Here is a 13,680-nt window from a genome sequence, read left to right as displayed (position 1 = left end):
CTGCTGCAGCAGGCAGAGCTGGCTGCAGGCAGCACGGGCACAAAGCGGCAGGCGCTGCTCTCACCCTGCCGCACGCCCCCGTCCGCCTTCACGCCACGCCAAAACCGGCCCGCTGGGCCGCGGCCGCTGCCGCCCCGGGCAGCTCCGCCGCAGGGAGCCGGGCAGCAGCGCCCTCCCCAAGATGGCGGCCGCCCCGCGGCGCAGCCCCCTCACCACGATGGCGGCCGCCCCGCGGACGTGGCCGCGCTCGGGCGGTGGCGCAGAGCGGCCCCTGCGCATGCGCGGCTGCGGGCGGGGCGGGGACCATGGGCCGGAGGCGAGAGGGGCTGAGCGTGGCCCGTGAGGTGAGGGGGGCGGCAGCGGCGCGGGGCACGGCCGGGCCGGGCTTGGCAGGGCCGAGGCGAGGCGGCTGCCACCGCCACAGCAGCTTTTTCCTGAGAGCGGTGGGTGTCGGGGAGGAGCGGGGCGGTGGGGGCTTGGGGACGCCGCTCCGACCAGGCTGTGCTGGTGCCGAGCCCGGCCGCCATCTTCATGTGCGATGGCAGCGGGGGCGGCTGAGGCGGGGCAGCCTGTGCCGGCCCGTCCTCCGGCCCAGGCCTTTGCCTGAATGGTGGCGTGTGGTGCGCCTGCTCCGGCCGAGCCCTTGAGGCGGGGTAGGGGGAGGCAGTGAGTGTGTGCACCAACGGAGCTTTATATTGGATATTAGGGAAATTATCTTCGCTGAAAGGGCGCTCAAGCATTGGAGCAGGCTGCCCAGGGAGCACTGCTCGCCATCCCTGGAGGCGTTTAAAAAACACATAGTTGCGGTGATTAGGGACACGGTTTAACTTGGACATGGGCTTAGTAGTGTTAGGTTAGTGGTCGGACTTGATGATCTCAAAGGTCTTTTCCAACCTAAATGACTGTGGAGGGTGCCGCGGCAAGCTCTGGCCCCTGGCTAGCAAACCGTGGGTAGCCTGACCTGTGTGTGCAGTGGTGGAAGTCAGCAGTGTGCTGGGCGCAGGCTGCCGCTTTTGAGGAGCCCAGCCGTAAACCAGCGCACGGCATGCCTATAAATGACAGCAAGGAGAAGGAGAAAAAGCTGGGTTTTAAGAGTATGTCTTCCTTCTAAATCTGGCTTTTTTCTGTTTTGCTTGTTTTGCAATCTCCCGAGTGGCAGGAGGGCAGCCAGTAAGCTTTGTTTAAGCTTTGTATTTGTATTAACAAACCGAGGCATATTAGTTAAGGACTCTCTGAAGCATACTTCATCCTGGCTCCTGCGAGGAGCAGTGCTATCTGGACAGACTTGGAGGAGGCAGTGGAGAGCCCATAGTTCACATCTGTGGGTTGTGGGTACTTTGGGGAAAGCAACAGCCTGAACCTTCCTGACAAATGGCTGAAAGGGAGCAGAACTGATTCAGTGAATCTCACTGGTCACCTCGCTGTCCTGAAGTTTTTTAGATGAGCATGTGCTCAGCAGACCAAGATAGTCAGGGTCGTAAAGGCCAGGGAAAGGGCTTGGGGCTTGCCATATATGCTTCATCAGCCGCTAGTGTAAAAGTGAGCATCCTACTTGTCATATGAATGGGAGTTTTTATAGTAGTTCTCTGGTCTATTTCATCTAGTTAGGCTTTTGTTAGAGAAACAGACATTTCTGGGCACTCTAACCCAAATTATAACCACCAGAGGGGAGCATGCTGACTCTCCAAGCTTCTGTTCAGTAAGCCTAGCAGGGAGAATTGGAATAATGAAATTTTTGTGGTGGTTATTTGAGATGTGACAGACAAGGAGAGTTGAGAAGGGAGCGCCTGCCTTACAAAAAGAGAGGTGTTAAAAAGGGTGAGCCTGTCAGGGACCTGCTGATCACAGAATGAAAAGGAACTGATTTTAGCTGCCACAGAAAATTTTTGCACAGTGTTTGGGGACTTCTGGTAGCTTTAGATTTTTATATTTTTTTAGACATTGTCATGATAGAAGATACTTCTTTTGAAAGGCTTGTAGAATACACTTCTTCGGTGTGTTACAGGTGAAAACTTAAACTCGGTGCAAAGACACTACTAAAAGATAAAATCTACCCCCCCTTGCAGTGATGAGAAAGGTGCTGAATAGAAGTTGAGGAAGAAAACAAAATCCCTTTAAGCCAGAGGAAGAGAGGATTGCATTGCAGGTGTCAGAAGGTGTGATAGCCGAGATAGTGATTTTATAATTTAAATTTTTTTTCAGTTCAGTATTACCTTCTGAGCTGTTATGATTGTAAAGAAAACTTTCCAAATGAGTCCTAATATGATATGATGCATGGCTAGCTTCGAAAGGCCTAATCTAGGCAGAGTCATGCTTGTTAAACTGAAGTCATGATGCTAAATGAATGCAATTTTCTATATAGACACTTATCAGATAAGTTTGCATTTACAAATTGCAGGTGTAATTGATATGACCTGGTTTAAACTGATATAAATGTTCTGCCATAATGTTGTGGTAGTTTAAACTCATGCCACTTCTCCTTTTATATAGCTCTGTAGTCTTTCAACAGGCAGTCCTATTGACAGTGCTGAGCTGCACAGAAATTTCTTGAGGAAACTTGTCAGGAAAATGAAACTGGGAAGACTGGTCTGTTTTGTAGCAAAACAGTGAAAGTGGAATGAGCTTGAGAGTGACAAGGATAATCAAAGGTGTGGAAAACTTGTGTGCAAGAAACAACTAAGCGCAGCAGGTCCTTTTAAGTTTGAAAACATGACTGCAAGAGGACCTGATACACATCTGTATCATCTGTATGCTATTTGTAATTTTAAACGAAGAATGAACGTTCACTGTCGATACAAAATTAGGGCTATCAAATGAAACTAGCAGCGAGCAAGCTCAGAACAGGAGGAGTTGGTTCTTCCTGTAACCTGTGGCTGTGCTGTTAAACTGCTTGCCAGAGGATATTGTAGCCCCTAAAAATATACCTGTGGTTCAGACAATAACTGAAAAAAAAATCATGGAAGCAAAAACGTGGGGCTATTAAATGCACAGAGAACACCCTGCACTCACACAGTACCTGAGCTGCAAAATGTCGAGTGTGTGTTTGGAGAAAGTATTGTTACGTGTAGTGCTGCTTCTGGCAAGGCAGTGGCTGGTAAGTGTCAATGCAAGAGCATAAAGAATAGGGAAAAGGCCAATGTAGTCTTTACTCAGTAAAGTTGTTCTTCCAGGATTTTTCAAAAAGCTGTGGGTTGTGCCGTGTGGTCACATCTGTGTGCAATCCTGCAAAGCTGCTGGTCTGAGCAGAGGCAGGGTGGGCTGACTAACTGGATAGTCTCTGCAAGGCTGAAGGAGGAGGTGCAGGTAGGATCCAGCCCTTTCTTTTTCAGCAACACAGGGAGCTGATCTGCAAGATTCATCTTAGACTTTGCTGGTGGATAGTCCTCTATTATATAGTAGCTTGCCTGGTAAATATTTCCAATCATGCTGTGGGCACAGCATCTGTGAAATGATTTGCCAGCATGCAAAATGATTCCAAGAGCGTGGTGAAAATGGAATTGTGTCCGTGAACAGCAAGTTAGCATTTGAATTTAAACAGAATTCATCTCTGCTGGCCTAATTTTAATAATCCAGCCAAATTTGTGGATGCAGGAACCACTAATTCTTCTGTGAAAAGAATGGCTCAAGTGGGCTGGCAGGTGACAAGGCATGAGAAGACTGCTTGGGGAAGGGTGTTTTTTTCTTTGCCCCCATCTCTTCAGTTGGCTTTGATCCGTTTTATGAGGGTCAGAAGACAAAAACCTCATTACCTAATGCTGTTGGATGTTAATGTATGTGTGATATGGCTCTTTGCCAGTATCTTAATTAGGGAATTCATAAAAGCAGGGGGTGGATGCCAGTTCTTGAAAAGCGCTTTTAGCCTTTCTGCTGGAAAGAAAGCTTTTATTAATTCATTACAAAATGTATTAAAAGGGATCCAGCTCAACTCTGTAAGCAAAGCTGCTTCTTTTTCTCTTCTGTCTTTGTCTCTGCCTTTATGTGAACCGTTTTGGGCTCCCTGCCCAAGATGGTCCCAACAAATGAGATTTGTAATAAGCATGTAAGTCAGTTTGGATCGAAATCTGCTCCGGGTCTCTCTGGTTTAAAAAGGTCTCCAGATTGCAAGCGAGTGTTGCCAGAATTCAATAAAAATGGCTGAGTGCCTTATCATACCTTCTGGAGCAAGGGAGGCATCTGGTCTTAGATCCCTGTGTGTATCCAAAGCTGCTGGGACTTGACTTTCTGGAGTGGCTCTTGAGGAGCAAAAGGGCAGCTCTGTGTGCCTCGAGCCACTGCCTGGATGAGACCTACCTGTTTTGCTTGCCCCTCTTAACTGACACTGCTTAAAGATGTTGCTGTGAGTGAAGTCCTGTGTCCCTGATACAGCATGTGAACTTGAGGAGTTGTCACGTGAGCTTTCTGCATGCTGTGCTTCAGCTCTGTCCCAGAGGACCCTCTTCATGGAAGGGAGAGCCAGCAGGAGCAAGGTTCGTCTTTGCAATTCATAAGCCACTGTGCAGAGATTGCCGCTAAAACGATAGGCCAGTGTGGGGTGCAGTGATGGTTCAGCTAAGTGAGCTTGACTCTTTGGTGTTGTGCGGGCTTCTAGTAGGCCAAGGTACATACCCCAAGTAACCTTCTCACATGTTAGTAGGAGGGAAAGCTTTCCATCCACAACAAGCTCAGGTGTGTACCTGCTTCTAGGATTGCTGTCTTGGAGAGCTGCTACAGGGAATTATGTCAGAGCTCTACGGGTTTTCTTGTGCTACAGCTCTACAGGCTATGACTCCCCCTGGGAGTTTCCTTAGCAGCACAGAGTAATCAGTAATTCCCAGACATCACTCTGATGACTCCCTGTGCTTATTCTCTGTTTCTGCCCTGCCTTTCCCCTGCACTGAAGAGTTACTTGGATGGCTGAGCTGCTGAGGGATTCCAAGCTTACAGGAACAGATCCCAAATTCCAGGTGAGGCAACGGTACTGATGTATCAAGGTAGTGCTCTGCCCATAGTTTGGGTTGGTGTCTGAGGTTCCTTGTGTAAATGAACTACTACCTCCAGGAGGCAGATAGTATTGTCCTAATTTATAGGTAGGGAAACTGAGGCACAGTGAATGGATAACATCCAGGAATCCTGACTCGTCCTTCCTTAAAACCCTAATGCCCCAGACTACCCTGAAGAAAAGAAACAGTGAGATTCTGGAGGAAAAAAATATTTTGTTCATTCAGCAATCTGTTCCTCCTTCCTTGCTTTTTTTTCATTATTTTTTGTCCCTTGTGCAGCTCAGCAAAGCTGATGGTGCAGTTCTAGGGCATGTGGTTTATTAGCAAATTACTACTCTCCAGCAGGGGACCCAAACTTTGGTTTTGATGTAAGAGCAGTAAAACCAGTTGAAACTTTTAAAGTATTATGTGGAATCTGGAGAATTTTAGTCAGCAGAAAGTGAAAGCATTGGCAGAGTTGGGCAGAGTGCCTCTTGTTGTATCTCATAAAATGACGGAAGTATGGGCAGAGAATGTACGAGTGAGAGCAACTGCAAACTGAGCAGGAGGAGCAGTTCTGGAGGAGAGGAAGGAAGTGCAATGACATGGAAAATTCAGTGGTGGGGTTGGCAGCTGACTAACCAAAGCTCTCATTAAATTGTATTATTTAATGTGATTTTCAAACTTGTTTCCAGAGAAGGCGTGGTGCACTGCAATAGATTTACTGGCTAAGGAGGAGCCAGGTAACACATGATGAAGTACCTCTTGCTGTGTGTGTATGTGAGGGTTTTCAACAGATAAGAGAGCTGAGAAGACAGTCATTTGCAAATGGTAGGAACTGGTAAAGGAGATGGTCATTCTTAAATTGGACTGGACGGACACCCAACCTCCACTCTGCTGTACCCTGCCATTAAATTAATTTGCTGGTCAGAACTAACTTGGAGGAAGCCCTTGCTTGGTCCTGAAGCAGACTGAGGCAGTACATCTCGCTGTCTGAGCTGTAGTGGATGACAGATAGCAATGAGCAGCTGGAGTTAACCTTCTTAACTGGCACAGCTGGATATGGAGGAGGACAATTATCTTTGCCCTAACTGAATGCATTTTCAGTTATCATGCTTCAAAAATGTCTGTGTCCCCATCCAGGCAAACCCAAGCATTGTCAGACACAGAAGCACCATTCCCTGTGCTCTGAGATCAGGTGATAGATACGCCTTGGTGCTCCCCTTGGGCTCAGGGGAAGCTGTTCATGTTCCTCTGGGAACTCTGGCATCTCAACAGCCCTGGCAGAGCTGCCTAGTAACAAGGGACTTTGAAATTGCTGTCTGGTAAGATGCAAAGATTTATTTTAGCCTGGTTTTATGTGGCCCTCTCCCCAGCTCGGCTGTGCTCCTGGCACAGTTTAGCTAGCTGGCTAAACTCCTTGTTGCAGTCTGCTTTGTTCTCCCCTTTGCATCAAGCCTTTTCTCCTATCCTGCCTATTTACAACGCTTGCCTGCCTTTCCAGAGCAGAAAGTGTGAGACTGCTAATGAGCTTAGGATGGAGCTGATCCCCAAAGCAGCAATAATTAGGAATCACTACCTTTGATTTTGTTTCCCATATCAGTGTTTATGGGAGTGTTTGTGCTCTGGGCCACCTCTGAAGCTGATGTCCAGGCAGCTGGTGTCTCATTCCACCTCAGTACTTCACTAGGAACTGTGCTGCCTCTTAGTTTCTGGTGTGTGAAGGATCCTACCACTGAGAGGCCATGCTGTCAGCCATCTGGCTGGCCTTGGCCTTGCTTGGGGAACTAGACACAGCAAGAATGTTGCACTAAATAGCTAAAAAAGAGGTCATTGACACCTCAGGGCACCAAGGCCGTTTTCTTTCAGGCTCGGGTGTTGTGTTCATATTATCTAATTAGTTCCACTGTTTCCCTGCTGGAAGCAAGCCTGAAAGACAAAGTTTTCCTAAAGATGTCTACATTCTGGTTGCCAGGCTGAAAAGAGAAACGATTCCCAGGAGAAGTGTTGTCCATGGTAGGATCCCCTCCTGTGCAATCCATCCGCACACAAGTAGATCAACTCTCTTGTACTTGCCCACAGTTACAAGAAGACATGGCGGGAGGAGGGTGCCTGTTAGGAAATCTGATGAGGACACACAGGGAGGTGACCAGAGTTTTTCTCCATGGGAACAGGCTGGTGCCAAAACTTGGTGCAGGCCAAAGGTGTGGAGGCAGTGGTGAATGCTCTCCTGTGCAGACTGCTGCTGCTGTTGTAGATATAGTTGGGTAAAAGACACATGGTGTAGGTATCAGTGTTTCCCCTTTGTCCCTTCACCCAACCAGGCAGCTGAGGGTACTTTGTAGTCACGTTCTATGAAATTCTGCATCTGTTCACAGCACTAAATCAAGACCTTGTCATTCAGGCTTTGATGAAGGCCGGTGTCTCTCATTTTATCCTCTTTTAATTGCATAAAGATGCCTTAGATCACATCTTTGCTTGTGGAGCCACATGCACAGAAAGTAGACAGGCTGGAACAGGATCGGATCTTAGCTAAAAGGTGCCGGTCAGCCACAGAGGTGGGAGTGTTAGAGCTGGCTTGGCTGTGTCTGGGATTGCAATGTCACGGTTGCCGAGGGTATAATACAGGCTGATCTGGGAGGTGATGGGTGCTCTGTGGTGTGATCTCTACACAGAGCTGGGCCTGTTCCTCCCTTGACTTAGGGAGGAAGGAGGTGGAGTAGCTGAGCTGCCACCCTCCCATCTGAGTGGGGATGGATCCATGTTAGCTGGGAGAGGAAATAACAGTGACTGGTGTGGTGTTTTTCAGATTGATGGACTGGAGGAGAAGCTGGCACGTTGCAGACGGAGCATGGAGGAGATGGATCTTAAACTCCGCAGGGAGAAGCTCAGCCCTGAAGGAAGGTATTGACCACCCCTTTCACATCTGTCAGTGTGCACTTCAGCTAGCTGTCCTCCTGCTGTAGTACTGAGCAAGGGCTCCTGAAGGGATGGGAGTGTGTAGTTCCCCCTGACAGAGACTCTCTTCCCCCAGCTTGGGCCTCACTTGCGGAACTCGCTAGGGTGAGAAGTTCAGTGACACGTGGGGAGAACTTTATCTTAACCACCAGCCTTGCTCCAGCCTGCACCATAGCCAGCCAGGCAGTGCCCAAAACTCACCAGTTCATTTGCAGAACAAGCTCCTGGCCTGCTAGGGAACAGCTCTGTGAGTCTGGCAAATATTCACTACACGCTGCTAGTCAAGCCTTGCTGAAGCTGCCTGAGTTCGGTCAGGGGAAATACGCAGCAAGTACTGCTGAGAGCCAGACCAGGCTGGGATACAATTGCAAAAGGGGCTGAGGGAAATTACTCTGTCTGTGCCTGTATTTCAAATGTGTCTCGATGTAGGATGCAGTGACACTGGCTTTCCTTGAGAAAGGGTATTGCAAATGTGTCTCGATGTAGGATGCAGTGACACTGGCTTTCCTTGAGAAAGGGAAGAGGGAGAATTCCCCTGAAATCTGTCACTCATGTAAAGAGGCAACTGTAGCTTCTAGAGCTGGGACTCTAGCAAAGACCTTGGATGCTGTAGCAGACACAGACAGAACCTGCTATTTCTGTAGAGTGTGAAGCAAGCGATCCTAGATCTCCCCACTTGAGGACATTCTTCCAGTCACCAGTATCCTACTATCTGCTCCTAGCAAAAAAGGCTGGGAAGCTGCATCATAGGCCCAGGGAGCGGTCTTGTTGGTCCTGGTGTCTGCTCTACAGTGCTGTCCTACAGAACCCAGTTAGAAATAATCCTAGCAGTGGTGACATCACACCTTGATACTTACCAGCTTCAGCTTAACTTCTTTGTTCCTCTTTCCCACTCCCCCTCTCTCTCCCTTCCCTGGGGTTCTGTATCCCCATCCATATTTGGACAGGGTCCTGTCTCCTTCTGTCCCTCATCTCTCTAGCTCCTCATCTCAATAGTCCTTTTTTTTTAGGCCTAAATTCTTATGTTTACTGTCTGTATTCTTTATCTGGTACTTACATGGCCAGCAACCAAACCTACAGCTGTGGTAACTTGACAAGATGGTATATATCTGTATGATTTCTCTCTGAAATATAGGGCCTAGTGCAGAGAATTAGGAATTTGGATTCCTGGGTCCTTTTCTGAATTTTACAGCTTGTGTGGAGATGGAAACAGAAATTGTTGTCCTAATCCAAACCATTTGAGAAACCCTGGAGGAAGGTTGCATGATCAAAATTATTGATTCACTGAGTAGTACACAAAGGAGAGCTCTGCTTTTGCCGTTCTGAAGTTCAGTTGTCATGGTTTCTTCATGTCTCATTCTTAAAGCTGCTTCCCTTGACTCACTTCACAAGGCAAGTTTCGAAGTAGCAGCTCAGTCGTGCTGGTAAATCTGTCTTCTCACTTCCTCCTGGCTGCACTCCACATTGCCTTTCCCCAGTTGCCTTTAAGAGCCCTTTCCTCCCCTGACATAGCTTGCTTTCTTGCCATCCCTTACTTAACTAGCTGTACACATAGATTTGGATCTCTTTCCTCCTACACGTTCTTGCTGTGCCCCAAGGGGAACAACAAACTGTTACACTTAGTGTCTTCCCTGTCTGTTCTGAACCAGGAGATCATTTGTTAGTGCATGTTTGTTTATATGTGCACAGCCTGAAAGGAGTGACCACATCCTCACTGGGTAATGGAAACACTGCAGCTTTCAGGCAGTTTGTTTTGTGTTTATATTTTAAACAGTGTATTAATTAATCATCCTGTGCAGCTTAAAACAAGGCCTGAGTTGGCCTGACTTGCTCTTTATTGTTACTATCCCGAGTCTTCAGTCTAGTAACAGGTTGTTTAACTGGTGGTGTTACTGGGTTTGGATTCAGCTTGCTTCCCTGAGTGTGTAAATTGGATACATCTGACAGGGGAATCCCAGTTTCAATGGGTGAGAAGAATTAGCATTCCAGCACTAAGCCAGGTGTGCTGGAAGGGCAGGGTCCTGCGGGGAACATGCAGGGACCCTGTCCCATCCTGTAGCTGTAGCAGAATTTCCTACCCCACCTGGGGGAACAAAGCAGGGGGCTCTCTGACACACAGACACATTCTAGCCTGCTTGTATACACTAATGTTGCTCTGAAAGGAGAGATATGAAGCAGTTTGGGGGATGGAAAAAATAATCTAAAACTGCTGCATCTCTTCTCTTGCACAGCTGGGGGGTTTCTAAACTGTTACCTTTCCACAGCAAAGGGTGAGGGGTTCATTCTATGAACAGATATCCCTGGCAGTGGGACAGTCTCTTTTCCATCATATAAGCAAAGAAATAGGCTGTGTTGTGCCTCACAGGTAACGAACTCCTCTTCTCATTACAGAAAGTCACTGGAGAGAGAGAGAAACTTACTAATGACCAAAGCTGACAACTATGGTAAGAGCTTCATTAAAAATGGTCCCTCTGGGCTAGATGGGATCAGTACTGCAGCTTAGCTCCGTCTTCAAGCCTCCGCCACCTCTGACTTCTGCCTTTGAATTTGGGTTCAACCAAAGGGAGCTAGACTGAGGGAAATCTAGTCAGCATATTAGGAGTCTGAATCTTCCTGCTTGAGCTGTGCTATCATAGAGGAAAAAATAACCATCAGCTAATGAGGGAGGAAAGATGTCCCTTTCACATACCCAAAATTATCAGTCTTTAGATAGTCTTAGCCAACAGATTGACTTGAGTGGCTTTTAACGTCCTCCCCCCCTCCTTTTCTTTTTTTTTCTTCTTCTTTTCTAATAGCACTTGCCAGCTTGCTTAGCAAGCTTCTATCTGGAGTGTAGCAAAGTACACCTTCCTTAGGGAAGGTTCTCACTGCATCAGTTTCTGGGGCTGTTCAGCACCTGAGCATAGGGATTCACACTGTGCTACCTACAATTCCAGAGAGCCAGGATCTTTACTTGCTGCAAGTCCTGCTGCAGGCAGTTAAAATGAGAGTCCCTCTGAGCTACCACACGTTTGACGTTTGACGGCACTTCTGTTCCACTAGGGATGCTGATTTGCATGTCTTCAGGCTCCTGGCATTGATCAGTATGGTTAACTGCTTGACAGTGCTCTGCAGCAGTTCAAGCTCCAGAGCTCACACAAAGGAAGAAGCACAAGTCTTCTTTTAGGCCTGGAGAGTTGAAAGCTGGGGTACAGCCAGCAAATTTGTAATTTTATCTCGTGTTAAAAGATTGTTTCCAGAAGACTAACAATTACTTTAAACAGATTCAGAGCTGTTCCCTAAGGGCCTACCCCTAGAGATGGCATGTTGCTGCCACCCTTTTACCAGCAATCAGCCATCAACAGAGCCATCTGACAGGCTGCTCAGATAGTAGCAACAGCCTCACCTAAGGGTGGTGGCTGCTTCTCCTAGAATGGAACTGACAGTGCACGTGCATAGCCTTTTTAGATCACTGCTGTGGCCTCTGATTAAATGCGTGCTTAGTGCAGCTGACACACTTGAGGCAGTGACCTGCAGTTGCTGACAATGGCGTTGCTCCATCAGTTTAAGCTGGCACTGCAGTGTTTGGGGGTTATGTGACCTCCTGTCCCTACCACATCTTCTGTGGCTTTGCCGATTCAAGCGGTTTGCTCCATGGTTCATGACAATGCTCGTATTACATGAAGAATGGAGGCAGAAAGGACAGTTAAAAGTCTCTTGATACCAGCACCAGGGCATTCCCGCTGGAGGCTGCTAGTGCAAACCGTAGAGGCAAGTAACCCATGCAGTCACTGCAGTTGAACTCCAAACACAAGAGCAGTCTGGCTCTGGAGGCAGCCTGCGCCCCGCCTTGCCCTGCAGAATAATTCTTGTGGTCTGGCCAGGCAGCGTGTAGTGCTGTAGGCCTCGCTTCTTGCCTGTCCTGTGGAAAAAAACTAGTGAGAACGGGGTTCTCATCTTTGGTAAAGAGAATACAACAGAAATGGAGATCAGTAGGACATCATGCTTCTAGTAGCAACTTTGTTCCTCTCTCTGCATGTTTTTCCTTGTTTCTTCTTTTGTACACTAGGGCCAGGGAAAGTGACCCGTCTCTAAAAAGCTGCAGGCCCCAACAGAATGAGTGTCTAAGCTCAGACTTGTTCCATACTCATCCTTCTGGGACACAAGGAAACCCAGATTCTGCAATGCTCAAAGGTGTCCATAGTTGCATTTAAGAACATTTAAGCACTAGGAAAAGGTACCAGGCTGTTAAGTCTAGAAGGTAGTAGAAATTGCTGTCTACCCTCCCTCTTCTTAATTCTCTTGGGGAACAAGCGATTATTCTAATGACCCATTCTGTCCTCAGTAGGGTCCCAGAACAAGGTCGTTTGCAAAGAGGAACTGGTCTGAATATTGAAGTATGCTCAAGCACCTACCGCGATTGACAGGGTGAGGGTTAGCAAATGAAAGGGTTCCTGCTAGTTTACTTCCTGTTCAGCACATCTTCTAATTGGCAGCTTTGCATACTGATCCCAAAAGAGCTGCCCATGGCTGAGGTAGCGTTGTGCTTTTAAGACAGTTTTGAAAGATGTAGCTGCAACACAAAGAACACTCACAGGCAAGGCTTTTCTTTGTTTCCCAGAGAAAGAACTGAGTGTGCTTCGTAAGGAAAATCGCAAGAATGCTGCCCTTACGGTGGCCGTGGCGTTGCTGATTGCTCTTATTTACTCCTGCTGGACAATGTGATTGCACTCAAGAATTCTCCCTGCTGACCAAACGACTCTCCTGCAAGGAGCTTTTCCTCCTCTCACCACTGTGCCTCCCCCAGGGGTGAGGATCGGCATTTCAAATGGCTGTTCTTGTTTATCCTCTCCAAGCCTCAGCGTAGGAAGCTGTTCCTCTGAGAACTGAGGGGGACAAGAGACAAACCAGAAATCAAAGCACTCTTGCTGTTGGAAATCGAGCTCAGGGTGGTGCTGTCTTACCCAAAATACAGTGAAGACTGTCCAGCCCGATGCAGGAAGGCATCTCCCTTTTGGAGAGGACCTCTGTGGTTGCAGATGAGTGCCCGCTGCCCAGCCCAGTCAGAATACATGCCACCCGGGCTCCTGTGACTCAGCCATAAGCTGAAAGAGACACCACACTCTTTGAATCAAAGGGTAACTTGGGTATTGTGACCTGAAGACACCATGTGTTGCCAGAGCTGAGCTAAACAAAGATGTTTCCTCCTCCACACCGACTTACAGGACCAAAGGAATCCTACTGCCACAAAAACAGGTAGGCATCTCTCTCTCCACAAAGCAGGTAGCAGCCAACTTGAGATGTGGGTGCTTGGGCTTTGAGAAGATCTACCAGTGCATCAGTTTGGTAGCCGTTTTGTGCCTCTGAGAATCAACACTTGCAGAAGAGAATTTACTACCAACTCCCAGGGGTGGAAGTGCCTCTGCACGGCTTTAAATAAAATAATTTGACCTTTTAACTTCCCGTTTTTCTTTTTTCCCTGTTCTGCAGCATGCCTCTCGGCTACTATAGTCTCGTCCTACCATCTGCCCCCGGCACACGTTGTACTACAGTAAGCCTAGGCTGGGTTAGGCACTTAACATCCCTGGTCAGAGAGGTTTCAACCGTGGGTTATTGGTCTGCTGTAGCCTGGAACCTACTTTAGTATTTGCTTCCTTTGAGTAGAAAAGCAGCCTAGCACACTGCAGAGCAGTGCTGGAGACCGTCCCCATAGTACTATCTCATTCTGATGCAGTGACATACACCAGGTAGCCCTTAGTGTGCTCCCAGGAAAGCCTTTAAAAGG

The 13,680-nt window shown here is 47.9% G+C and overlaps 1 protein-coding gene across 5 annotated transcripts; it reads left to right on the top strand.

Annotated features, from left to right (window-relative positions):
- The first annotated feature begins 200 nt into the window (after nucleotides 1–200).
- On the top strand, nucleotides 201–13,353 carry CCDC167 (coiled-coil domain containing 167). Of its 5 annotated transcripts, XM_055816082.1 has the most exons (5): nucleotides 322–344; nucleotides 4,880–4,943; nucleotides 7,768–7,862; nucleotides 10,308–10,360; nucleotides 12,517–13,353. In XM_055816082.1, exons 2-5 carry the CDS (start codon nucleotides 4,890–4,892, stop codon nucleotides 12,618–12,620), a joined length of 306 nt encoding a protein of 101 aa, XP_055672057.1. In that variant the 5' UTR covers nucleotides 322–344; nucleotides 4,880–4,889; the 3' UTR covers nucleotides 12,621–13,353. The 5 variants fall into 5 exon arrangements, with proteins under 5 accessions (XP_055672058.1, XP_055672055.1, XP_055672056.1 ...); XM_055816083.1 differs by lacking the exon at nucleotides 4,880–4,943 and having other exon boundaries at nucleotides 201–344; XM_055816080.1 differs by lacking the exon at nucleotides 4,880–4,943 and having other exon boundaries at nucleotides 300–443.
- The last annotated feature ends 327 nt before the right edge of the window (nucleotides 13,354–13,680 follow it).

Source organism: Falco peregrinus, chromosome 11, assembly GCF_023634155.1.
Source record: "Falco peregrinus isolate bFalPer1 chromosome 11, bFalPer1.pri, whole genome shotgun sequence".
Lineage (NCBI taxonomy): Eukaryota > Metazoa > Chordata > Aves > Falconiformes > Falconidae > Falco > Falco peregrinus.
The sequence above is the reverse complement of the archived record's forward strand: the minus strand, read 5'-3'. Positions and strand labels throughout refer to the sequence as shown.